Below are 26,492 nucleotides of genomic sequence, written 5' to 3'. Positions count from 1 at the left end.
TGAACACAGCCAGATTGCAACCAGAGGGATTCTTCAGAGGTTGACCCCAAAGAATCTGTTTCTAGTCCTAAAGCAGCTGCAGCTGCTGAAAATTCAGCTTCTGCTTTTTCTGGCGCAATTGCTTGTGCTGGACATGCTGTTGCTCCCATATCCTCTACCACTGGTCCATCTGTACAGTCTGGGGAGGGTCCAGGGACACACACGCACACATACACACTTCCAAAGCCAAGAGTAGAAAACGTCATTTCCCTGACACAGGAGTCAGGCTGCTGGGCCAAAAGTCTTCCAAGCAACGCGGCAGAAGGCCGGATGGGTTAAAGATGACAAGACACAGCGAGAAGGAAGGAAAAAGACGACAAATACACACTGCTGGTCTATCAAACAGGAAAAACGCTGCTCTTATGCACAGCAATGTGCTCCCTGGCCTGAACTTTCTCACCAAATCTGAAACTAGTTTCTAACCTAACCAAACCTCTACTTCTCCAGCTATTCTGACTGCAAAACTCTGCAAATACATTGAACAATTCTTCCTTCAAATTCTTTCTACAATTCTTCCTCAGATGCCTGAGTCCCACTCATTTAGCCTGACATTACGCATTCAATTTTATAAGCTGCAGAGAGACCGCACAGATGAAATGCTCTGCTCATTCCCTCCATCCTGTGCTTAGAGCACATCAGAAGAGATTCTGTATGCCTCACTTGTCATGCAGGACAACTGGATGCCCAGATGAGTTTAACAAAAATGTTAGTTATTTATTTAGGCCTTGATCCAATGAAGCACATGCTTAACTATAACCAGGATGTGCAGCCCATTGACTTCAAAGGAACTATCCACCCTGTCTAAAATGTTAAGTATCTGCTTAAGTGCTTGGTTGGACTACACTGAATACAGAGGAGAGAGCAGGATTTGGGGGAACTGCACCCGTCTGTGAAGGTGCATTCTTAGGAACTTTGCTGGCCCCATGCCCTGCCCACCAGCTATTTTACTGAACGCTCACCAAAATCCCATGAATAGTTTGCAATGTGACTATTAACACAATAGAGTATTACAATCAGAATCGCAGTTTATGCAAAAACATGTATTTCTACTTACATTTTTGGCAGAGAAAAAAGGGTGAAAGAGGTGAGTAATACTGAACTGCAGTGCAGACATTTCCTGCCTCCAGTTGGGGAAGAAGTGGGTAGGAAGCAGTGTTTTCTAACACATACAGATCCATCTTACACTACATTTTTGTGCTCACTTTAATTATTCAGAGATCATTTCTATAACAATGCATTCTTCATCTACATCTTAAAGTATGCAATCAATTTAAAAGACCATGGATTTGCTACTCAAAATTTATGGTGGGACTTGCATTGTATTGCGAGGTTGAGCTCAGGTAGAGAAGTTAGAGGAAAAAAGAAAAAAGGCTACAGGCCTTTTTGCTTACTTTATCTAGGCCATATCTTGATGTGTTTGATACATCAATAGGTACAGAGCTGTGGGCTGCAAGGAATTTTGCTCTAGTATTCATACATGGATTATTTCATGTCTGAAATAAATGCAGCAGTTTTCAAATATACAAACAAATTAAGAACGACACCTCTCCTGTATCTCAGTTGTGACAGGAGGGATGATAAAGTGGTTATTTCCTAGGGCAAAGAGAGAGAAAATTAATTTTGTTTATAGTACTAATCTCTCACTTTCTTTAGGAGATAACTGCCTCACCACCTCCCCACTAGTGACACACTGTCTGCTCCTCTCAGACTGTTCAGTTGATTCATACCTAATTACACACAGAGTACCTTGTTCTCAGCTGCGTTCTCAATTCCATAGCTTCTTTCTTCTAAGGAAAAGGGCTTCTCTTCCAAAACCTCCCCTGTTTTTTTCATTTATACCAGCTAGTGTGAGAAAACAAGTATAACCTGTGCTACAGCCATATCTTGCCTGTATCCTGACTACTACATGCTATAGTGACCACGACTACACCACCACTCTGGTTCAAGAGGAGAGATGCTTTTGCACAACCTTGTTGCGCATACACAGAAACAAGCCAGATCACTTGCATTTGAGGCATCTGAACCACATGAACAGCACGTAGGTAGCAAATGTATCATCATCAACAAATCATCTGCTTAGATTACTGCTAGACCAGACAACCCCAGCATTGACTATGGGCCAGTACTGGTTGAAGTAAACTGGTAAATCAGACCTTACTATACCTGGTTACAAAAACAGCAGCATCCACAGGAGGGGTGTCATCCCTCGCACCAGGAACCTGGTTGTTACCAAGGTATTTTGCCCCTCCATATTCTTCATTTTGCCACTGACAAAAGCTCTCCAGAGACCTCTCTCCATGATGCCCGATAGACAACTTTGCCTTTTGGGGAAAAAAAAAAAGAGATACAAAAGAAGAAATATCAGTTAGAGCCTTTACATAAAGCATTAGACCTCTGATGAAAAATCAGAGACTCAAAGATATAGATGGGATAGAATGAAAAGTGCAAAACCAGCTTCATCTGGGCAACTGAACTAGATAATCTGTAATCCACGCTGACTTCTCTCACTTGATTTACCGAACAACCTCCATCGGCTGGCAGCAGTCATAAGCTTCTAATACAGCACTACATTCAAAAGTCTTGTAAATCTGGATGTTATATGTTTGATGCCAGAGCCATATAATTTTTAATCTTTGTAACAGTTAACTCCTGAGACTGCTTTGCAACTACAACAAGACAAAGATTTAGCAGGAAGGATAAATAAAAGAACTGTAGCTCCTTTCATTCCCACAGCCCCGTATACTTCATTGCCTGGTGAAGTGTGGCAGGGACTACTTCAACTTGTGATCGTGTGGCCAGGCATGCCCTTCTTCCACCTCCCACCCCAGCACAGAGATCCTGCTCTGCCGGTGAGACTACCGCAGTACCATTATAGCAGCAGGGTAAAAATGAATTAGAACTCACAGGACGGTTGCGAAGCAGGACTAGTTTGGTCACTCGAATGCTGACTTTAATTCCAAGACTTTGATGTTGAAACATGTTGTACACCTGTCAAAATGCAAAGGAAACAGTGTATAAGTAACAATACAAAGACCTAGTCACAGTTGAAGGAACTAATTGTGACTAAAAGTTAGACATTTGTCCTTCAAAAAAATGACACAAAACAAACTCAAATGGGTTGTGCTTCTACACTCAATGAAATAAAGAATTTTTAAGAGCTACTGTGTTACCACTCTCACAGTTCCACATACTATGGTGTAGCTAAAACACTTGCAAAAACAGAGTAGGTTTGCTCCTACCGTACTGCACTAGGCTTGACCACCTGACCAATTTGTCACAGACTCATCTGAGCAAGATTTGGCATTCCGGGACAAAAAAAAACATAAAAAAAATAAAACAAAAAAATACACAAGCTAGTTGCAGAAAGAAAAATACTTTAAATACAAACAAACGAGAGAAAAAACAAAGGAAAGGAGAGAAATATTACAAAGGAACTCTAAACATAAACCAAAGTCTCAGGAATATGGACATACGTTATGAAGCATCCAACTAATATGGATCTTCAGCATTTAAGTACCAGAGATATCTGAATGCAAAATGAAATAATGGTGCATTTTAGACGTCAGGAAATAGAATGGAAAAGCAATTTCCCTCTGTTATTTTCATATCTTCTATAAGAGAATAGTAATAAGGCAGCACATAATGACACAAGCCTCAGGAAATACAAAAATAGCACCGGAAACTACCTTACTACTTTCTCCAGATTTTGCATTCCAGCTCAGATACTTCACCTCATTTTTATAGGTTAGAACATAAGATCTTAATTGATGCCAGAATTTTATTCCATCCATTTCTCCATGTACAAATGCTTTAACTAGACTACATCAAAAAAGGTGAGGGAGAGGTTTATTTTAAAAAGGTGTATAATACCACATAATAACTTTTGGATGAGTATTGTATTCCCTACCCAGTCAAAAAAATAAAATCAAAGCTACTGAAGAGAGTAGTCTTCACTAATGGGAGGCCGTATTTGGCCGCAGGTAATCTATATTCCTTATCCACATCTTGTTTGGCTAGAAATATCAACAGACTCAGCTAGCTTCCTAAAACAAACCCAAGACATGAACACATTTTGGATATTATGCTTTCAACGCTCGGTATTTTTCCTATTTGCGCAAATACTCAGGAATGTGCTCAGTTTAAGAGCGTTCTTAAGCTCTTTAGTGTTTGGGGTTGGATTCAAGCACGCACATAAACGTTTCCTATAATTTAGGCACTGATTGCAAAACAGACTACTCAGTATTTGACCCACTGACCTTCAGTCTGAGCACAATAAGCCATTTATCTTCCCCGAGGCTGGCACACAAATGTATACAAGTGCTGGTACTATTTGCTTAGCTCAGTGGTATGTTGGTAGAGTAGCTAAGGCCTCTTGCTACAGACCCGAGGGGATAAACTTGACACTTGTGGAGAAGGGCTCTGACAGTTGACCTATGTGTAAATGGAGACTGGGACATTCAGTTGAGAGGGTCAATGGGGCATCATGCTGATCGAGTCAATCTCTCATGTACTACTTGCAGAGACTGACAAACATTTGCATGTGATGGATGCCTTTGATTCGCCCAGCTCACTGCTAGCTCTGACCATCCCATAAAGTTTCTACTCATAAAATGAGAGTACACAAATAGGTTCTTATTCCTAAGCCTAATGGATGATGATGTTTGCCCTTCCATCAGAGCAGACAAGCTGCCTGCTCCAGACCCAGAGATCCAAACACCACTGACTTCAAAAGGTAGCTTTTACTGGCAAAACTTGCATAGCAAGAACCAGCTGCTGGAGAGTTTAGCACGTCATTTTGAAGGCCATCAGCCTCTCTTGTGCTCTCTGTCTTAAGGATAACTGCATTTGTATTTGCATCCCTTAGGGATCTCAGAAGAGCCCAATCTAGCAGCAGCAACAGTTGGATACTAAACCAAAAAGACACTAGGCATGCAAAAGAGGCTTTACTTTGCTTGTTTATTCAAGGTTTGTTTGCTTTTTCTCTTAAATGGAGCCCAAAGAAGCCCCAGATTGATACTAGTTTGTGTTGCCTAGTAGGGACAATAACCTTTCTCTCTTCTAAATAAGCCTGACTGGTACAAGTGGCTGTTCTACTTCAGCACAACTAAAGCATTCAAACACAATCCACCTAGAGAGGAGGCAGATCCTTTCTCATCCGAGATCTGCTCCAGCTAGCTCTGCTTCCATCCCCCAACACTGAATGCCTCAGAGGCTGAACCAGACTTTTCACTCCATGAGCTCTGACTGGATTAAAAGGCAGATGCTTGGTTCAGTGCAGCCAACTGGTTCCTTTGCATTGCAATCAGTAGGTTAATGTGAGCACAGGTACACATACTGTAACTTGCCTGACACCACAGTGCTGGCCCACCAGGCTGCTAATGACAGGATGCTGATCATCGTTTCGGCACAAATCCAAGTGTATTCGCAAGAAGCATTTCTCCTGATGTTTTAGGATAGACTGCACAGAATTTTAAAGATGTGGTGCAAACAAAAGTGGCAGTGCATACTCTGGCCATGCTTATGAGTTGTTTAACTATGACGACGAATCTCTAAGTAGGTGATTTATTACTAGCAAAAGGCAAGGAAGTACGATAGCTAACAATACCTACATGTTGGGGTAAATAATTTCTTAATGAAGTTTTAAGAATTTTTCTGAGAGATGGATAGACAGTTGCCAGAGGAAGAGTAATCTTTTTTTGTTGTTTGTTTCATACAACTCTGCACTTTCTCAGAATTTAAAGTATGATCATAACAAGCTTAGCTGAAGAAGACATAAGCACTGTGATTTAAGATGGTCCAGTTCCAGAGCTGCAGGACACTGTCAAAATATCACATTTACAATTTCCAACGTTTTCATGAACCACGTTGAAAAGTGGGGACACAAAGTGTGCCTTTGCCGATTCTTCTATTTCTTTTCCAGTTAGCAAAAAGCACCCTATAAAGTTTTATACAGAAAGGTCTACATAGATTTAGCCGAGAACTGTTCACACTCCACCCAAAAATAAACTTGTCGTTCAAAATGAGCTAAGATCTGCAGGCAAATTAACAAGAAAACAGACCTAAAATCGTGCCTGCAAATTAGTCTGCACAAGCAAACATCACCACCCAAACAGCTCTTATTCATTAACTGAGTCAGTACAGGACATATACTCTCCTTCACTATACTGAGAGGACCTTCTAAGTTAAAACAGAACACAAGACAGTTCTGCACAAGTGATCTGCCCTTGCACTTAGCCCAGACGCAGGACTGAAATGGAGGCACGGAGCTGGAGACTGAGGGGCAACCAGCCCCATGGCACTTGGGCTTCTCTGACGAGAAGCCTGCCACACCTCACCCAGCCACTCTCTCATAACCTCTTCTCAACAGGGCAGAAGGACAAAATAAGATGAAAAAGCTTGTGAGTTGAGATAAAGAGAGGGAGATCACTTACCATCATAGGCAAAACTCATTTGACTTGGGGAAAATTTCATTTATTGCCAATTAAAATAATTTGTATTGAGAGAAACAAAGATAAATTAAAACACCTCTTTCCCCTCACCTCATCCCACCACTTTTTCCCAAGCTGAACTTCTCCCCTCCACTCCCGACTTTTCTGCCTCTTACCGCAAACCCCGCCGGAGGATGGAGAACGGAGGTTCTGGTCAGCCCATAACAGCTCCTCTCCGCTGCTCCTGCCGCCTCACGCTTCTCCCCTGCTGCAGGATGGGTCCTCTCCACAGGCCAAGTTCTGTCAGGAGAACCTGCGCCAGAGCAGGCTGCTCTCCACAGGCTACTGTTCCTCAGGGAGCAGCCACCTGCCCCGCCATGGCCGCCTCGCGGGCTGCGGGGCAATCCCTGCTCGGGCACCTGGAGCGCCTCCTGCCCACACACACTTTTTTCCTCACACTTTTCTCCTCACTGCCTACGCAGCCCTTTGCCTTTCCCTGAACATGTTTCCACAGAGGCGCCAACAGCTTTGCTGACGGGCTGCACTACACCCTGCGGTGAGGCCGGCTGGAACCGGCCGTGTCTGGCACGGGCAACTCCAGGTCTCTCCTCAGCAGCCCCCCATGGCCAGCATCCTGCCCGCGGTGCCCAGCACACCGTCCTTTCAAATGAAAACCCAAGCTGGCTCAAACTGTGATCGTTAAGGCTAGGAGGAACCCCAGGGAGAAAACAACCAGACCTTAAAGGACTCAATGAAAAACGAGGAGACTGTGCTCAGCACGGGTTATTCACAGCCATTTTGGCAGTCCAGCGTTAAACCAGACTGTGCAAGGCAGGTCGTGCCCAAAAGAAGCATTGTCACGGAATTCAGGCGTCTTTAAAACTAAGAATTCAAATCTACTGATCTTTCCTCCTAGGAATCAGATTCCATCATGGCTGCAACCACCTTCTGCCCTTCTCACCCACAAGGAAACCATCACCACAGACTTTGGCGTGTTGAAGCTGTTCAGACACACGTCTGACTGGCTATCATCGGCACATCAGCTAACAGTACCCAGTGAGGTGGCTGGGATAACTGGTACCAGGGGAGGAGGAATGGTATTTCCCAGTGCAGACATTCTCAAGATTTCCTGCAGCACAGACAACATGCATTAATGGAGAATCTGACTCAGACACCTCCCTTCCCACTTGCCATGCCGTGGGCCACCCTCCCTCGAGCCTGCAATTGCACCACACCCTTGAGGCTGCTGTGACCACTTCCAACAGGGCAAAAGTAAAAATATTTGGGGTATTTTAGAATCTTTTAATAAAATAAGGCAGCTGAGAACACAAGCGCCAGCTGCGTGAAACCCACTAACACACTGCTGTGGAACAAAATGCAAAGGTTTTTGGTTTAGGACATCACCACTGTGACAGAAAGCAGCTTGGCTGGAAGAGCAATGGAGGTTCTTGGTCATGGAGCTGAAGGGATGGGATGTGAAATGTTGTCAGTGTGGCTGAAGGGTGGTCCTGAGCACTGGTTGCCCTCTTGCTGGTGAACTTCCATTCTGTGAGCAGTCATCACAAGTAGAGAGAGTGTGTTTTGGAAACAGAAAGGTGTATAGTAGAGAGTCACACAAAATAGTAATATGGAAGAGGAAGTGCAGAAGAACAAGAAAAAGAATAAAGCCTGTCTCTGCCTTCATCTGCCTTTCCCTGACAGAGCCTTACTGCACAGAATGCCCTAGAGAAAATGAAAAGCTTGAAGCCTGGATCATCCTTCTCCTCCTCTTCCTCCTCCTCTATTTGCATTCCTCCTACCTTTCTTTCTCGTTATAGCTTTGACATGGAAGGGACAGAATAAATGCAGCTTTGGCATGAGCTGTCCAGGCCTGCCTCAGCATGTATAAAGCACAACCTAGACATGAGGAATTGGACTAAGAGAGGAACTAAACTACATCAGTTTAATTTTTTTTAATTCTCAAGAGCTTCCTCTGCAGGTGGACAGTGGGAGGGAGACGTGTGTGTTTCAGATGTTTTGGAGTTCAGAACAGCAGCCCTGAGGGTAAATTGACTTTTTTCTTTTTTCTTCCCTAAGCGCTGCACTCAAGCGAGAGCCTCCCCATTGCCTTGGCGGCTGGACGACGTTTGGACAGCAGAAGCATTAGTCAGGTTACTGAGGTTGTCTTTCACTTGTTTGGAAAAGTGCTATAGGATTTCTAACACCCACCTAAAGCCAAGCTTTCAAATTACCCCATTAAACATTATGAAAAAAGAACATATTCATGGCTCTTTATAAGAATCAGTTGACATAACTCTTTCTCCTGGGGCTGCTGGAGCGAAAAGAGAAACGTGTAGACAGTGATCAAATATTTATATCCTTTTCCCTTACATCCCTATTCCCATTATGAAAATTCCAGATCAGGGTATGGAAGCTGATTATCAGTGGCAGCTCTGGAGCCTTTAAGTGCCAGCCCCTAAAAGCACAGAGATAAATCCATCAATGCATGCATGATAAAAATGATTTTATCGGTTTCTTTAACACAGAAAAATCTCTCACAAGGGAAATCCAAAATGAAAAACGATCTGCAGAGTGTAAAATAAGGCTTCAGAGAGTAAACCAGTATTATTCCTAAAGAACAACATTAAAATTTTCCCTCTTAATGACATCCAAAAGATTCCTAACTTCAAGTTACTGTTTGCTGCTGCAAAAAGCTTCCATGCTAATCACATGGCTTAGCAACAGCTGCAGGAGAACTACCACATACTACAGTAACTCACCCCTGCATGCTGTACTCTCTCAAAACTAAGCCACAGTTGTAACTCATTCCAAAACCCAAAAAAATGCACTTAGGGAAGGAAAAAACTCAACAAATCTTTTTTTAGGTTTTCAAACCCATAGAAAGCAGCTTTTAAATTACTATGTTGTGGTCTTGAAATTCAGACATCTCTATCTCTAAATGCTTAGAGGGTCAGTCTGAGTGGGACTTGGTTTTCTAAGTAAGCACTACACAATTGCAAGGAGCCAACATTCACAATATGCTGTTCAGGTACTAGCTGAAACCAGTCATTCCTCACCATTAAAAACACCATGGCCATGGACAGAACTTTCCAAAGGGTCTCATACCTCATTTATCATATGCTTCAGAATCATTTGAATCAGAGTTTTCTCCAGGAAGCTGAAGGAGTAAGTCATGAAGACCCGCCACAGTAGAGGCTAGTGCAGTTTGTCTGTCTATGAAGACAGAATCTCCTATTTGTCTTACTGGCCATTTCTTTCAGATGAAGAGAAAACGAAAGCATAACACTCCTGTGAGAAAGTGCATGCCTTATGCTTCAGAAACTGCTCCTGAACCAAGCCCAAAATGGCAGCTATTGTGAAATGATACACAGAAACACAGCGGTGAGGAAAAGAGAAAGCCAATGCACTGGTCTTCTAGTTGGTGGCTGAGAAACCTGGAGTTCAGTTTATGTGAAGCCATGTAGTGTCACAAAAGCAACACAAGACTTCATAAGAAACAGAACATCCATCCAAACAGCCTCCACATGGATGAAATGCAATGAGGAATTATAGTTGCCAGATGCAGGTGAGCAAAATAGGCATGTTTTACCACAAAGGCCCATTGCTTCAGAATTTAGACGAAGAGGTTACATAAGAAGGGCCTGAGCAACAGCAGGAAGTGAGAGATGCACTCAAACCAAAGGATGCAAAGAGACAAGAACTGAAAGGCAAACACGGCAACACTGTGCAAAAGCCCAATACCAAGGCAGTTGAATGCAGAAAAATAAATCAGCACAGATATCTAAGTAGCTGGTTTTGCCTTTCTCTAATTCTGCTGATATGTCTCCATGTCCATGTCCTTACATCCAGCACGCCCATAAACTCACTGCCTCGCTGAGGCGACAGATGTACGTGGTGGCATTTGACTACTTCTTTATCGGTTTATTTTTTTTAAAATTATCACAAAGCCACGAGGAATCGTTCATTAGGAAAATCATGCTGAATCAAATACCTTGCCAGAAAACCAAAAAAAATATTTCATTTTAGAGGTGGTGACTTAAAGTCAACTCAAAGCCCTGGAGCCATGCTTGTTCCTACTCATATATTACAGAGTACTTTAGAAGGAAATTCTTCCATGATCTTGGAAAAACGTATCTTACAACTTCAAATATTAATTTAGTAAATGGAAGAGCTTGCACCTCTACAATGACTTTCTGAAAAAACAAGTAATTTTAATGTGAATCTATTCTCTGTTCAGGGGGTGGTCAGAACTACCCAATATCATTAAAAACACAGTATTCGCTATATGAAGCACTACTTGTTATTTCTGGGTTGCAAAAGGGGTTCGCTGGGTTTCTTAGCTGTTATTCTAGAGGAAGGTGGTGGGGTTTTTTCCCCCCTAAGATTCTCATTTACCAAGGGAGCAATAAAACAGTATTTTGTAATGCTGACTTTTTTTTTCCCTTCAGAAATTCTTGTAACATAAATAGATATTAAATACTTTAAGGCAGATCACTTTATTTAAAATGTCTATAAATATAAAATGCATTAATAAGACCTCTTAATGCTTGTTTTGTGGTTTGACAGTAAACATAATGGCTTACAGAGAGGAGTTAATATACCCCTGACCAGCAATGTTCTATTTGCTTAAATGCAAGCATCCAAGCCAAAATTAACATTCTGGTTTCTTTTCGAGGCAGCCCGCCATCCTGCAGTGGAGCCGAATAAGCACTGCCCAGTATCACGGGGCAAATCCTGACCCCAACTCACAGTCGCTGACAGAAGTCGTGTCGAGGCAGACGGGAAACAAAGATCACAAGCAGCCAGGCAGCCTGAATTTGTGTGGTTACACGGAGCATAACTGATTCTGCAGCAGAGAAGGACGTAACAGATGTTGTCCTAAGAAGTCAGAGTTGTGCTTTTCCTCCTATCACAGTTTTACCGGTGGGAAACTACCACACAGAGATTCACCGTGGCTGGTTCAGGCACTACCCAAAGAGTGTGGCTAAGTGAAGAGTTCAGCTAAGGCCTACCTAAAATCACATCACTATCTTATCTCTCCTCCTGAAATATATTTTCTGAACTATTCTTCAGCCTCTTTTGCTGGGATGAAGATCAACTTCCATTATGGCAAATGGAACGTTAAAATCTCCTTTGATTTCCTAAAATTTCACCTTGTTTTATAGCCTCAAAATAAAGGATTTATGCAATGATGCCATCTATATGTTTGCCTATTATTATTCCTCAGTATCTTCTGATCTTGCCAGCCACTCACGACCAATTTCCTTAGGAAGATAGAGACCTGAAACATATTATGTTCCTACAAGGGTGGGAATGTAGGCAGCCAGACAAAGAAGAGAGACTCTGTTGGTGCTCCTCTGAAGGCTGAAAAGCTGAAACATAAATTCAGATCCTAGCAGACATCAGAAAAACCACATGGGTGAGCCTCTAGGAGCAATGACTTAACAGTGGGAAGCATTTCAGCTGGACTTTGCACCTTAGGAGATGTCAGATAAATGTGTTCCTCAGCCAAGAGTCCTCTTCCATGTGCACTCTCTGGTGTCTAATAAAGGGGTGAGCTCACACTACAACATCAGGACCTAGCTTAAAAGTCCATCAACCAAATCCATTGGAAACTAAGCTTCAATATTTGTTTAATAAGTGGGTTTAGAGAACCCAACCCATCCATCAGCACCTCTCCTCACACATATATTCACACCTGGCAAGCTGATGGTGCTGAGATGTTCTGCAGAACTCCTCAGTCTGGACAGACAACAGTATTCATGGCCATCTTTTGTTTAGGACTTGGTCTATCACTGTACTCAACCCTAACGGTCTTCACAGGCTGACAAAGCTACACAACAGAGAGATGTGCTACTGGCTACACTGAAATAATTCACCTTTTGGCATGAGGATCATCAAGACAAACGATTAGACACATGTTTTAAAAGGTCTCATGGCCATAATGCCCTGTCCCAGCCCCAGCAGAACTGTGGGGCACAATGGCAGATTCTTACTATCTCATTGATTAATCAGTTGATTTTAGGAGGGCCCCTGGGCAGCCACTGCAAACAAAAAACATCCACCACCCCTCTCGAAGTCCCAAGCATCTGACATAACGAAGAAACTCAGCCCTGACACGTACATTACATCTGAATATACATTTCTGTTAGTTCAAAAAGTGACCTAAGTAGATTTTTTCAGAGCTGAATATGACTTATGTTCTGCCTGCTCACTGCAAAGCTGGTATGTGAATTTAAAGGTGAAGGACCATGGCTTTGAGAAGAGTAAGGCTCTTGTGCCTCCAGCAAATACATCCTTAAACACAAGAAAGCCAGTAAGTAGAACCTGAAGCAATGGTGGCACGAATGGATTTGCTGCAAGACAACATTTCCTACAAATCAATCCAAATAAATGTAGAGACACAATGAAGCCTTATTAAGTGACTACTGTCACAGCATGCTGGAAGGCAAAATAAAAGGTAGAGGAAGTGACACAGAAAAGCAGCTTGTTAGCAGAAAAGACTAGTTAAACAAACTCCCTGCTTAATCAGCAACGCATTTCCCTACAGGAAGGCTCCCTCACACCAGTGCTTGACAAAGGAATACAAGACCTCTTAAAAAGCTGTTGTCCCATAGCCAGATTATGCACTGAGCATCCATCACTCAGCTCTTCACTGAGAAGCATGACCAGTCAATTACTATTAAGAACTGTTATTTTTTTTGCAAGCCAATTTGCTGCTGGTGAACAACAACAGAGCAGTAGTCAGGAGAATGAACTGTTCCTGGATGTTACAACAGCACCGGCAGAGGAATACGAGCTTCCTCCAAGACTTCCTTGTGCAAATACCTCTGGAAGGACCCCTGCCGTCTTTGAGCATCCAGTTTAGCCATTATCTCTTTATTGGCATTGCCAACAAGTGAGTGAGTGAGCACTCACAGCGAGAGGCTTTGTGTTCCCTTATCAACTGAGACTTAACTGCTAGGACAGCTAACAAATTAACACCCACACTTCGTGCGAGCTTCTAATTCCAAAGGCTCTCCTCACTCCTGGCAGATTCTCTGCAGAATTTCTAGAATGCTTCTAAAGCCCAACTCCATCAACTATTCAGAGGTAGGATCAGCTCCACTTCACGTAGCACAAGGGGTCCTGGGGTAAAGAGCATGTGATCAGCGCTGGCAGTTTGGTGATAAGTTTGCCATGTTTTCTGCAGCAAGGGAGGCAGCCATTTTCATTAGGTAGAAATCAGAGATAAAAAGTGTTTCTGACTGACTCAAAGCCAGGTTTTCTGCTGGAAATCAATATGACCACTGTCTTCAATAACACTTTGACTGCCTGCTATGACAATGACACAGAGAAATATCTCTTACGACACAAACGTGCTATGGAAATATTTAGGAACCCAAGAAACATTATGTCTGTCAAGACCATCTATGCACTCTGGATTCTCTCTTCCAAAGTAAACCACAGCAGTACAAAAAACATGGTAGAAAACAACACTCCTGAACAATCATGGAATACATCCTAACTGAAAACTTGCAACTTCTGTTTCAAAAAGGTTTTTTACTGTTATGTCCTTAGGCAAATACAAAAAAAAAATTAAAAATCACACAGATAGGCAAGAAGAGGCATATAACATAAGAAAACCAAAACCTTTCCTCATACCTCAAGGTCAAAACAGTTACCCAGTTCAGCTGTCAAGGAATCTAGCTTTAACCTTTGCTCTTGCTTTGTCATCTGAGAGTAAAGTGTCTACTTACCATATTCATAACTGTGAGGATGAATCTTTGGGCAGCCTCTGCACCATGGTATTGGACCATATCAGCATCTGCCACCACGAGAGTTTCTACTGTGTACTCGTTGGTAAGTCGAATGGCATTTCTTCTCTCCCTCCAGTCACTGGTTGACTTCATTTTCTTTTGTCTCTTCTTTTCTAAAAGTCAAAATACTTATTAAGGCTGGCAGATCATAATAAAATGTTTATACTTTTTTCAGCAAACATTCTTGTCCACATTCAGATTGCAATGACCTTTAATTAAAGTGTCCTTTGCTGATTAAAAGAAGCAACCAAGTGATTTCATTGCAAGTACATCTGTACTTCTGTGTGCAGATTTGTATGAGACCACCAGATGACATGCAAATAGGAAAAAGGATGAGAAAAAAGAAGTCCAGAACAGTAAAAGATCAGCTGTAATTCAAACCAAGAAGAAGTCATGCTCTTGGAAAAATTTCAGAAACTGGAAATCCTGCTTGTGAAAAGTATAACATTCCAGTATAACGGAACAAGTGCTAATTAAGGAAAAATGCTGAAGAAAACTTTAGGATAGGAGACAGTGCTTTGAGATGCAACATACACTTGAGACTCTGCAGGTTCTCCTTAGCCGGCGAAGTTGTAAGATATTCCTGCAGTCAATATTTCCATCAGTTGCATTTTTACTTGCTACCAGCATTACTAGAGCAATCTAACAGAACACAAGATAGAGTCTCAAAAAATTTAAATTGAGTCAGATTGTTTTGAAACACGCATTATTGGCCGACTGCAGAAGTCTCTGGATGAAACCCAGGAGTGCAGAAGGTCAGGCTAGATAAGACCTTCTCAAGCTTTCTTTGCTCATTTATTGCTATTGGCATGAGCGCCAGCACCAGCAGCTGCAGTCACCGGCCACCTACGTGCAGAGCTCCCATGCCTCTGTACTGGGATATGTGTACCAAAAGCGGGGGGCTCCCTACACCAGCTGATCCTCACCAAACTTAAGTTACAGGAACCTGTGAAAGAATTCATTCCAAGGACTACGAAGTGAAGCAGTGGTCAGCTATCGTTAATACAAAAATTGGAGAAGTTAAACCTTCTTTCCTCCAAACTAAGGGACTAATGTATCAGTAATTCGTCCTCTTTTAAACTGAAAGGTGAAATGTGTTTCACAGCTCAAAGGCAGATGTGCAAAGCAGCTGAGGCATGAACAAAGAAGAAATTAAGTTCAGACCTGAAACTTAATCTACTCCATTACAGTCACAAAAAAACGTATTCATGTTTTCAATTGTAAAATGAAAGAAAAACAAATGAAGTCATCAAAACACATTTATTTTGCAATAAGAAACAAACGGCCAAGATTCACTGATTTTACATCTGCTTACTGCTCAGCCTGCAATATGCTATGAATAAGATACTGACACTAGTATTAATGCTGATTTCTTCCAATGAAGAAGGGAACAGAACACACAATAGATCCTGAAAGAGCATAATCACAACATTCAATGCAAAAGTGACACAGAACCATACTGGATGATCAGACAGACACATCTATGTCACACCACGCGTGCTGCTCGTTTCAGAGAGCAGAGAATCCCTTTTTAGTTTTCAGTAGATTTAAACTGAGACCCTTTCTTAGCAAAGCACCATTCTGCATAGGCAGATCTGAGTTAGTGTTCACTGATCCTGTTTTTCCACAGTCCATTTACCAGCTCCCTTACATAATTCAGCTTGAATTTCCCTTCTTTCCCAGTCCATTAAATGCACTTGCATCCAGATCATCAGTTTTCCCTTACCAATCCTCTTGTATTCAGGGTGATAAACTCCATCAGCTGTAAGCCCCCTGAAAGCCCACCTGAAATGGATTCCCAGCCTTCTGCTCATTCACACATTTTCTGTCTTGTCAATACACACATTTGCACATGACCATCCCATATCCCTAATTCTGAGTTGTCTAGCAGTCATCCAGCATAGTTCTGCACAAGCTTTTCTGCCCAAGGCATCAACTGTCAACACTGGGTACATATTTTAAACTGAGAAAACAACCATGAAATTTGATTTGAATCTTTCTAAAAAGATTTTGGAAATATTTCCCCTGGATCTATAAAGACGGACAGGGGCCCATGGACAAGCAAAAAAAACCCAGAATTTTGGGGTTCTCATAAATAACAGAAGCAACATGCCAGCAGCAGAGATGAAAATAACCAAGTTTCAAGGATTGTTTTCATACAGACTGCAGGACAGCTCCAGAAAAGCGTGCCATCATCACAAAGCTGCCTCAGAGCAGGGGATCTGTATGTTTCTATGTACTGTAGAAAGTCACAAAATAAAATGGAGTGGCTACACCAGAAAGAAGGAAAGATAAATGCACCTTCAATTTGCTAACCGTGAAACGGAGACTTCACCAAACTTCTGTGAAAAAGCTCCCATGTTTATTTGTTTGTTAATTCGTTTCATTCCATTCATCCACTCATCCCTCCCTCTGCATGGCCGTGCATCTTTAGCTGCAGTACTTTCAAGGTTATCATCTAAATACCACAGGAGGAATCAGAGAAAAAGGAAGAGAAGGCAAATGATTCCAGTAAGAACACTGATCTTCTGAGTTTTGCTGCTAGCAATCAGAACCTTCCTGGAAATAACAGCACTTCCCCATCAAATTCTTATTTGGGTAATTCCCTAATAAATTAAAAGTTTTCAGCTGACATAAATTTTCTACCTATAGAGAAGTTGCTTTTATGGGGGGCTAGGCCAAAACTCAAATAAGTCTGGGCCTGGCATTGAATGAGCTGTGTAAAAAGGCTTAAGTGGAAGAACGTAAATTCCGAGTACTCTGGGTTTCACTTCAAAAATCTCCTTTTTGATGGAAAAGAAGCCACTTGTGTCAGAGGAGGAACCCACTATGCTAGACTGTACCTTGCACTCCGGGGAGAGAGGTCATGCCATGGTCATCTGCCATGGGATTGCCCGGCATGGTCCCTCCTTCAGAGGCAGATGAAGGAATTGGCGAGGCTTTGCCGATTCCACTCGGCACCTCTTCGCAGAAGGCAGCTGTACAAAACTCCGAAAGGTGTGATTTCTGGAGAGCAGCAGCGTAAAGGGACTCCTGGCAAATTGCTGGGTAGTCTTGGTTCACACACAGCCTCTGGCCCCCATTCCTCCATGAGTTTTACTTGAAGCTGTGGATTGGCTGCCTTCCACTGGGTGGTAGGGATTAGAGGTTGTGTGTGGAAAACTACCACCCCACAGCCTTGCCTAGAAACACAGCCAAAGTGACCTAACTTAGAGAATCTGGGCTCTTACTCTCATCCTCTCCCTCGTGTTCTCCAAGTGTAAGCTTCCTGCACACTTAAAACAGGCAACATGTAATGGACTCAAGGGAGCCTAGCTCAAAAGAGCTCAGGTAGTCACCGATGCGACGCTACAGAAGAGGTAACAAAGCAACACAAACTGCTTGAACAAAAGTGTCATGTGTTGTGTCCCCTCCCTTTTTTTTTTCTTTTCCGAGTTTGCAGCTCCTCTATAAAGCAACTTTTATTTATTCTTTTTGTCCTTGCAGAGGGCTACTCTGAGAATGGTCTCTATTTGCATCTTCCTGCCTACCACACATGCAAACAATTTTCCAGCATAATCAAGCACATAGAGAAAATACACAACTACTCATTTGCATGGATGAACCATCACAAACAGAAGAAATACATACATCCCATATCGCAGACATTTAATGAAGAGGAGAAAAAGATCCAAAACCAATAGTAAAAATCCTCATTAAATGCATCTGCAGCTCATACCTGAGGTGAGTCAACTTTATGGAGGCATCAAAAAAAAACCCCATCTCTAGAGTCTCACTTCAGAAACAGGCCAGCACAGAGAAGTCTCTCTCCTGCCCCGTGTGATTTATGGACTATGGGCAGAGAATCTCTCCATGAGTACATGAAACTCTAAACTAAAATAAACATCAGCCATTAAAACAAGGATTAAATGCTCGGTGGATTCTTTATTTGAACAAACTGATGTTACAAATTTTGTGGTGCAGATGTTAAGTGTTAGTGTGAAAGCATGAGAAGCCATAAAACATGGGCAGGAGCCTGTCAGAGGAGTTTACATTGCGGGGAGCACACATAACCAAACTGCACGCTATTTTAGGAGTCAGGTGTTCCCCGCTTCAGAGGTCAGACAATTTCATGTGAAATATGAGCTGAAACAGTCAATCCACAACACAGCACATATCTGCTGAGGGTGACTAGGCACAAGGGACATTACTCTTTTGCCAGTCACTTCGACAGCATGTTACAGAGTCTAGCTGGCCAAAAATGCCACAAAATTCAGGACTGTTAGGTGATGGAAGAAGGGCGGTACGCCCCCAGATCCTCAGTATAAAATGGATGTAACATTGCACAAGCTCATTAGCTGGCTTTTATTTACAGGCTCTTACCTTTCCTTGGCTAGTCACTTGCAAAGCAACATGATCATATCACATTCTGCAGTCCAGGAGTCTTCACAATCTTCCTCAGAATGGCAAAAAACTACAGTCCCTACTGTGATCAGAAGCACAACAGAGCTCTTCTGAAGCCTCAGTAGAAAACTCCTTATGTTCAGTGCTTTTTATGGCAACCCAACAGATGTACAATTCCAAAGCAACCGCCCCAAATGACCTTTTCCTATTACACACCAAAAGCCCTGTCTAGCACTGTCTGGTTTCTGGCACGTTCTAGCTGTAAATGCAGAGTCCTTTCCTGCTCCTCCTCCCTCCCTTCCAACAGTATTTCCCAGACTCATCTGAAAAGCAACCTCTTCTCCTACAGCCTTCCACTTTTTTTTATTCCTAATCTTCCCCTTTGTAATTTTAGCTACCTTATTCTAGTTAAACCTACTGAAAGGTTCTGGATGCAGTTCAACAAAAGCCAAAAATAAAAGTAAAATGGCAGAGTCCTTTCTGCAAGGCCAGATTTCTCCCTAGAAGCTCTTTTCTACTGCTGCCTTAAAAATCCTCTCCAGTTCTTCCTCAGGAAGCCCTCTGCCAACTTCCCTCCACCCATGACCCCTTTAACATCCCTGTATACCCTCAACATTGAGAGCTAGCTCTGTTTGCCTTTATGCTGCTATTTCAGCAGCATAAAAAGGAGCAAGTAGGTGAGTGGGGCAAACAGTTTTAGCATTAAAAAACTAGCGTTAGTTTTCCCTATGCCCCAGGGGTTTCTAGAGAATTTTTCACAGGGTTTTATGAATTTCACTTAAAAATAAAAATCATCACACCTCCAAAGTAAAAGAGAGAGAAAGAAAAAGGAGATCCTGCACACAAACCAAGCCTAGAAATTAAAGAAAGGAAGTTCTTGAGGTATATGCTTACTAGTTAACCTAAAACCATGTCAGTCAGAGGAAGGACAAGATTGCTGAATTATCAGAGGGACAAGAAGCCACAAAGGCTGTCAATTCTGTGTCTAAGTGATCATTATACTGCATCTATGTCTCTTAGACATTGCTATTCAGTCTAGAAACTCCACTAATTTCAAGTAAATTTTCAAATCTAGCATAATGACTTGATTTCATTTCAAATCAAGAAGCCAAGGTGTAAGGTGGAGCCCAGGAAGGAAGCGAAACAGAAAGTGGAAGTTTGCAGCAGTATTTACATCCCAGGACCAGAGCAAAAGTAAAACCTAACAGAACACAGGCAGGATTCCTTCTTAGTTTGAATTAGGATCAAGAGGTGGTGGGTTGAAACACAGAGAAGAGTGTTTATTATTTAAAAATATATCAAGAGAAATATGCTGAAGTTAAATCAATCTACCCATGTTTGGATCTGACAGCAGAGCTGCTTCCAAACCATTTATTGAACAGTTTCTCCAAAAGACTGACTGCACAGCAGCACCATGGTGGATACCCACAAGCTGGGCAAGTCAGCAACCTTGTTTGCTCAGCCTGGGCATTAAGTTGCTCAAGGTTAGAAGCAAGACAAATTTGAACAGGCTTAGAGCTCGGAGACTTCCAGGATGAAAAAACATTTGCTGCAGACAGCAGCCCACTGAAGGGTATGTGCTAACACAGTCTGAGCTAAAAGAGCAACCACAGATCACGGGACAGCTCAGAGCTGAGATCACCACAAGCACATAAAGGGGGCCAGTTCAAAATTCATGGACACCACCAGCAACATCCCTTCACTGCCTCCTATGGGCTTTACATTCCAAGCTCTGTGCATTGGTTACCTTGCTGCTGCAGTTTTCATCCATACAACAACAGAGAGGTTCTTTTCAAAACACTGATCTCCTGAAGGAAAAAAAAAAAAAAAAAAAATAACCACACTTCAGCTCCAGGGGCCTTGCTCCACACAGTTGCTTCCTTGACACCTTTCCTGTGGCATCCACCTCAGAGTAGACACAAGCAAGGATTGAAGAAGGAAACTAGGAAGAATAGATACTATTGGAGTTGTTGTCACAGCCATCACTCCACAATCTATTTCCAGCCATGGGAACGTGGAGCCCCCTATACCTCTGTCAGGACACAGCAGAAAATTGTCTCCACGCACTGGACTTTTATACTTCCATTAAAAGCTTGGAATTCAGATTTACCACAGCTGGCTGATGCCAATGGATAGTGTGAAACTCAGAGATTAAAAACAGTTGGTCATTCAAATCACAGCTGATTGCAGACTGAGACCTGTCCTATCATTTTTAATGCCTACAAAATGGTTATGCACTCTCAATTTCTTTCTGCCTAGAATGGCAAACAAAATCATGCATCAACTAGTAGGAAAAATCATTGCAAAGCAGAACGATCCATTGCTCCCTAATCCTCCCCAAAACGTGTTGGGTTTGGTTTTTTTTTTGTGGGTTTTGGTTGTTTTTTTTTTCTTTTTTTTAAACATGGTCACTTTCATACCAAATCACAAGTTCATGACTATTCATCTGGCACAGCAGCAAACAAGAATTCGAGACAGAAATCATGAACTCTGTGCTGCATCTCAAAACACCAGGGAAATTTAATTGCAAGGATTATTATCCAAGTCAGTCTGTGGTTTGGACACATCAGTTAAAAGCTCATTCTTCTGCAAAACACACTCAGTCATCAACATAATGCATCAGGACTTTGTCTTTAATGGCAGGCCTGTAGACCAGCACAGGATAAGCACTATGATCTCTACTAGCTCACTGGTTGTCACCAGGCCTTCAAAGATTGCCACCTCCTGAACTATGTGCACTCATCTCCTTCTAAAAGGGGACCTTCATTGTAGGCTTTCCAACCAGCTAGAAGGAAGGACTCACTCAAGGAAGACAGTCAGACAAAACAATTTAACGGTACAGACAGCAGGCACAGTGAGCACGGCTTAATGGTAAGACTATTAAAGTGGGAATGGAAATACCTGTTCTGCCACTCCCCCTTGGCCTCTGTACCTCAGTTTCTCATCCTACATTTGATTTGCTCTGTTACTAGTTGTTAATTCTCTGAAGCTGAATTGGTTTCCTTTGCTTGTGACAGACACGCAAAGGTCCCAACTTGCCTGGGGCCATGGGGGAAGATCCTGTAACACAAACATAATTAGGTCCAAATGATAAGGAGAGATGTACGTAAGGCTCTGAACACAGACTCCTTGGGTTTGATCACTTAAACTCAGCAGATCTGAGACCAATCACAAAGCACAGTTCTAACCCACTTCAGGGCTTTAGAGACTACGAAGTGCCTGGCTGCAGCTATACTGTGAAAAATGGCACCATTGGCCTCCAGGTTTATTTTATTTTAATGAGTCTTTAGTGAGTCTGCTTAGTTTGCGAAGAATGTTTTTACAACTGCCAGCCTTACCAAACCATCCTGGGCTTTGGCAGCTGAACTCCAATCCCTTCTGCTGAGGTTGGAAGAATTCAGGGACTTACCAAACCAGGGGCTCCCCACCTACAGCCCGGCCTCACCACTACATCTACACCTTGAGAGAGGTGGCACAGATCTCCTTGAAAGCCAACCAACTTACTTCTGGTGATCTGCAAAAGCCAGTAAAGAATATGGATTTGTCTCCTGCAACAGTGTTGGCTCAGCAGGTCAAAGTGAAATAAAAAGTAGTGTAATAGTTATTTTTAATCCCTTATGTATACAGGTATGTCAAACTACCCCGGGAACAGATCAGCTGAGAAAGAAACCGTCTATAAAGAAATTTTCAGATCCAAAGGCTCTTGGTACCACTGCCAGCTCAGAGCTAGTAGCCCTAATTTGCAAATAAACTGTTTGAGAGTTAGAGGTTATAGTCTAAGTGATCGCTAATTTTCTGTGCCTTCAGTCTTGCATTCACAGTTTGGAACATCTATGACTTAGGAAGCTTAGAGCTTTTGAACAGAGGCAAAACCTGCCCCAAAGCGTTCCCATCTTGGCTACACAAACAAGCAGGTGCCCAACACTTGGTAAGTTTTATAGGTAAGATCCCAAGGTCAAACAGCCTTAGGAATTGAGGACAACAGAGTCCCAATTCCCAGCTCTTGGCTCTAACCCTGAGCCATGATTTATAATATGGCAAAACCAAAGACAGCTAAAAGGTAAGCAATGTACCTTAGTCTCCTTGGAGCCAGCTGTCTGCCTTTCTAGCCAGAATGACCACTGTAATCCCTGCGACCACCCTGAGACAAGGATGGCATACACCAGACAACCTTGCTCATTACCCCCTGCCAGTTTAGATTTCATGAAGTTCCAGTGGAAACTAGCACTACGTTTTACTAGGAATCAAGTGAAGGAGCAGTACAGCTCTGTGTGCAGCTGCGCTGGAAGAGGAAGAAATCCGTACGCTACACGCATTCGTCTGTCCTCTTTTTCCGTCTCTTTTGCACCTTGACAGTAGAGGATGAAGAAACGAGTCCCTCCTGCTCCACATTATCCATGCTGCCCTTGTGCTGAGGGCTTCATCCAGAACAGATCGGCAATAAAACTTCTCTTGCCACATGTGATGGAAAAGGACACTTCTGAATGGTGGGCTGCTCCACGAGGCTGCTGTTTATCAGCCATAAGGAAACAATCACACACTTACAGGGAAAATCCAGACTCCCCATTTGGAAGACCAGGGACCTGGAGAAATCAAGGGATTTATCCACACAAGTGAGACATATTCCCATGGGTAAAGTGCTGAAAGACCTGATTTCTGATACAGGGAATCCTTCTGTGCTTGCAAACACTTAATCACATTACATCTTCTGCATAGCCCATTGTTGAAAACCTTGCTTTAATTCCTCAACAGATGCTTCCTAATATGGACTAATACAGGTTGCATTACATCCCTCTATTTTTAGTGCACGTGGTTTTTGGCCATAACAACTGCTATTTCAGGCCAAGTTAAACCTGCAGAGAAAACACAGCTAAGAGACAACGATTAAAGACGGAGAAACGCAACATAGCGGTAACATGTGTTTAGGATTTATACCTGTTCAGGGAAAACATTCCCTCCATTTGATACCTGCACACTAGCACTTATTTATATTATTACCAGCTTTGATCAATCGTTAAACCAGGTTGAGAAGTAACTAGAGAAGCAACACATTGTTAGTTTGTGAGCTAAAGCGCTGATCTTCCTGGTTTTCACTCCATGCTTCTCTCCATGCAGCACGTTTGCATTAAATGAAAACTGGTTCACTTAAACTGACAAAAGGGTTTAAAGCAAACTCAGAGTAATTTATGAGGTCTATATCATAAACGTGAAATAACAACCTTCCCTCCAAAGACAAGCTGCTCTCTCTCATGCTCCTGGACTGTATTTTATATCAAATCCTTTCTATGTAAGGGGACTTTAATACATCACTGGAGACCTTTGGAAAAGTTATAACAGAACTTACTTTTCCCAAAGAAACAGAAAGTTTTATGGCATGGTTAGAGGAGATTCCTGTGCTTTCATATAACACGGTTTGATTCTGTCTTTAACATTGATATTTCTCTCTCACCAAGAAAAACGGAAAAACTTTTCCCATCCATAGACTTTGATGGCATAGGAAACATGCAAAATACGTGAGCAGACCTCAGCAAATTAGTTGAAGTACTGTTGTTCCACGATAGTTAACATAACCATACCCATCACTGCAGCCGAGGGTGTGGTGGATATTGTCACGTGGAAACAGCTTTATCGTATATACTATAAGGTCGCAGAGAGAGAGGGCAATGAACGAAGCCCGATCTCAGGGGTTTTCCACCCCCTCTTAGCTGCAGGGGTTTAATAAAGGAGATGGTACAGCTCCCCCTAATCCTCTCTGGTCTGCCCGTTTCCTCTCTGCCAAGAGCTCTTCCCACAAGGTCAGAGATTGGTGGGAATCACAGCTACTGCCGAAACACAGATTAGCCCTGCAGCTGCCTCTTGGCCCCGCAAATAAATTGAGAAGTCTGAGGAGGTCTAGGCCAAACCTGGGGGTACTGCAAAAATCCTGTATGATGCATTAAAATAGATCTCTTTCCCTCCCTGCTTGGCTCACCTGTACTGAAACTCTTACTTACATGTATTAAAACCTACAAACTAAACTCCCTATGACTCCATTCTCTCTCCAGAAAGACCACTAGTCCAGGACCTTTGACAAGAAAGTCGTCAAACTCATTCTTTAAAATCAGAATAGTGCGTGATAGCAGGTTTGTATCCCAGATACAGCAGTGTCTAGAGATGAGGACTGAAGAAGTGTTTCACATCGCTGGTGTGAAGCTATTTCCCATGTTCCTAATGACGCCATGCTTCAGAGCAAATGAAACCCAAGCGTTCCCTCCTTCCCCCTCACAGCATACGCACCTGGAAACCTTTTAATAGGTTTTCTGTTTGCCTCACAGGGGCTCATGTTCATGCCTGAGCAGAAAAGTGCATTGTGACTTGAACTCTTTCTCCTGCTGGATGACAGGTGATAAAAATAATATGTATTCACATATCATATGACTAACAATAGCACCTGGCCCGTGGAGATGAGATCCCTCCTTTGCTGCTGGAGCACTCCAGAACTTAAACAAAGGAATTAAAACATTAGCCCTGAATCCACAGACTTGGGATTTTTTTTAACCCATTAGTAGGCACTTTCAGACTCAAATCTCAAAGATCCAGTCATGCAAGACCCCAAGTGCTTTCCCACTCCTGACTACAGCCAGATTAATCCTCTAACACAGATTATTCCAGGAGCAATTTGGCTTCCACAAAGTACTCCTGCAGCTCTAAAAATAATTTTGAGTGCTGTAGGACACGTTATGCCACTTAGACTAAAGTAGTTGCTTTAGAAATTTTAACAACCACTTATCAAACCAGACTGCTAGCATTACCTGGCCCCAAGGAACTGTTCAGCTCAGTTTCCCTCTCCCACGGCTGGGGTCTGCAAGGAAAGTACAACACTTCTGGGTGGAACACAAGAGGAACGCCCTTGGAAAGCTGTGCCCTCTGTCTCCTCAGTAGTGCTGACACATGGCACTTCCTGATTGAGTTAATTTTGCTTTATTAAAATGCTTTCCTCTCTGCCCTACAAATACTTACATAAGCCATTACGTCACCATGCATCTTTTTTTTTTTTTACAATCTATTAAGATCATATACCACAGTACCATTGCTGCCAAGAGAATCTGAAATTGAGCAATTTAGCCCTGTTTAAGTTCTTATGACATGATCAATAACTAACACTAAAAATTCAGCATCTTGTATTCAGCTTTGTATTTTATCTGAATCCCAAATAATTCCAGATCATGCCAGCTACCACTCAATTAAAAAATCTTAAGAAGAAAATATCTTTAGAGGTGATTCTTGTCTGTTCAGAAAATACAAGAACAGCAAGCCCAAGCGTGGCAATTCTGTGACTTTGAAAAATACTTGGTCTATATTGCATTTACAATACAAACATGTATTTTTCTGTTCCACAATACACGATGTGTATCTAAAATGTCCAGCATGCGAATATTTCCTAACAATTTACAACCTCCATTCTTTCCTGCCAAGTTCTAGCCTCGGTGAGCCAAATTACAAGTCAGTGAAAAACAACCTCTAGTACAAACCTGATCAGTCCTTTGCTCTGCCAATGTTGGTGAGTACCATAAAGAGACCTTTTCCCAGGAGAAACTCTGGAAGCATGCCCCTAGATCATCGTTTCTACACAATTTCATTAGGAATGGGCCTTTTGTGTGTCAGATAGGATTAATTTTTTTGTTTCTAAACTCCTTGTGCACAAAAGTTAATCCAAACCAGACAGGAGTCAATTAGGTTGTTAACGTGCTAAGCCTATTAACAGCCATGACTTACATTTCTTTCCCGCAACAATGAAAAACATTCAGGAGTCTGTCTTTAAGTGGCAAAGCCCATGAGCAATTTCATTATTTTATGACACGGC

The 26,492-nt window shown here is 42.4% G+C and overlaps 1 protein-coding gene across 3 annotated transcripts in view; it reads right to left on the bottom strand.

Moving 5' to 3' along the window:
* ADAMTS17 (ADAM metallopeptidase with thrombospondin type 1 motif 17) overlaps window positions 1–26,492 on the bottom strand; it is a 189,827-nt gene that overhangs the window by 147,996 nt on the left and 15,339 nt on the right. For all 3 annotated transcript variants that reach the window (XM_086620322.1, XM_086620323.1, XM_086620324.1), the window contains exons 4-6: window positions 14,207–14,379; window positions 2,944–3,027; window positions 2,203–2,360 (exon numbers count right to left, since the gene is read on the bottom strand). In XM_086620322.1, the coding sequence (XP_086476448.1) occupies window positions 2,203–2,360; window positions 2,944–3,027; window positions 14,207–14,379 (415 nt within the window). The remainder of the gene's footprint in view (window positions 1–2,202; window positions 2,361–2,943; window positions 3,028–14,206; window positions 14,380–26,492) is intronic.

The sequence above is a fragment of the Tauraco erythrolophus genome, chromosome 14, assembly GCF_009769465.1.
Source record: "Tauraco erythrolophus isolate bTauEry1 chromosome 14, bTauEry1.pri, whole genome shotgun sequence".
Taxonomy (NCBI): Eukaryota; Metazoa; Chordata; class Aves; order Musophagiformes; family Musophagidae; genus Tauraco; species Tauraco erythrolophus.
This window is presented reverse-complemented; position numbering and strand designations above follow the sequence as displayed.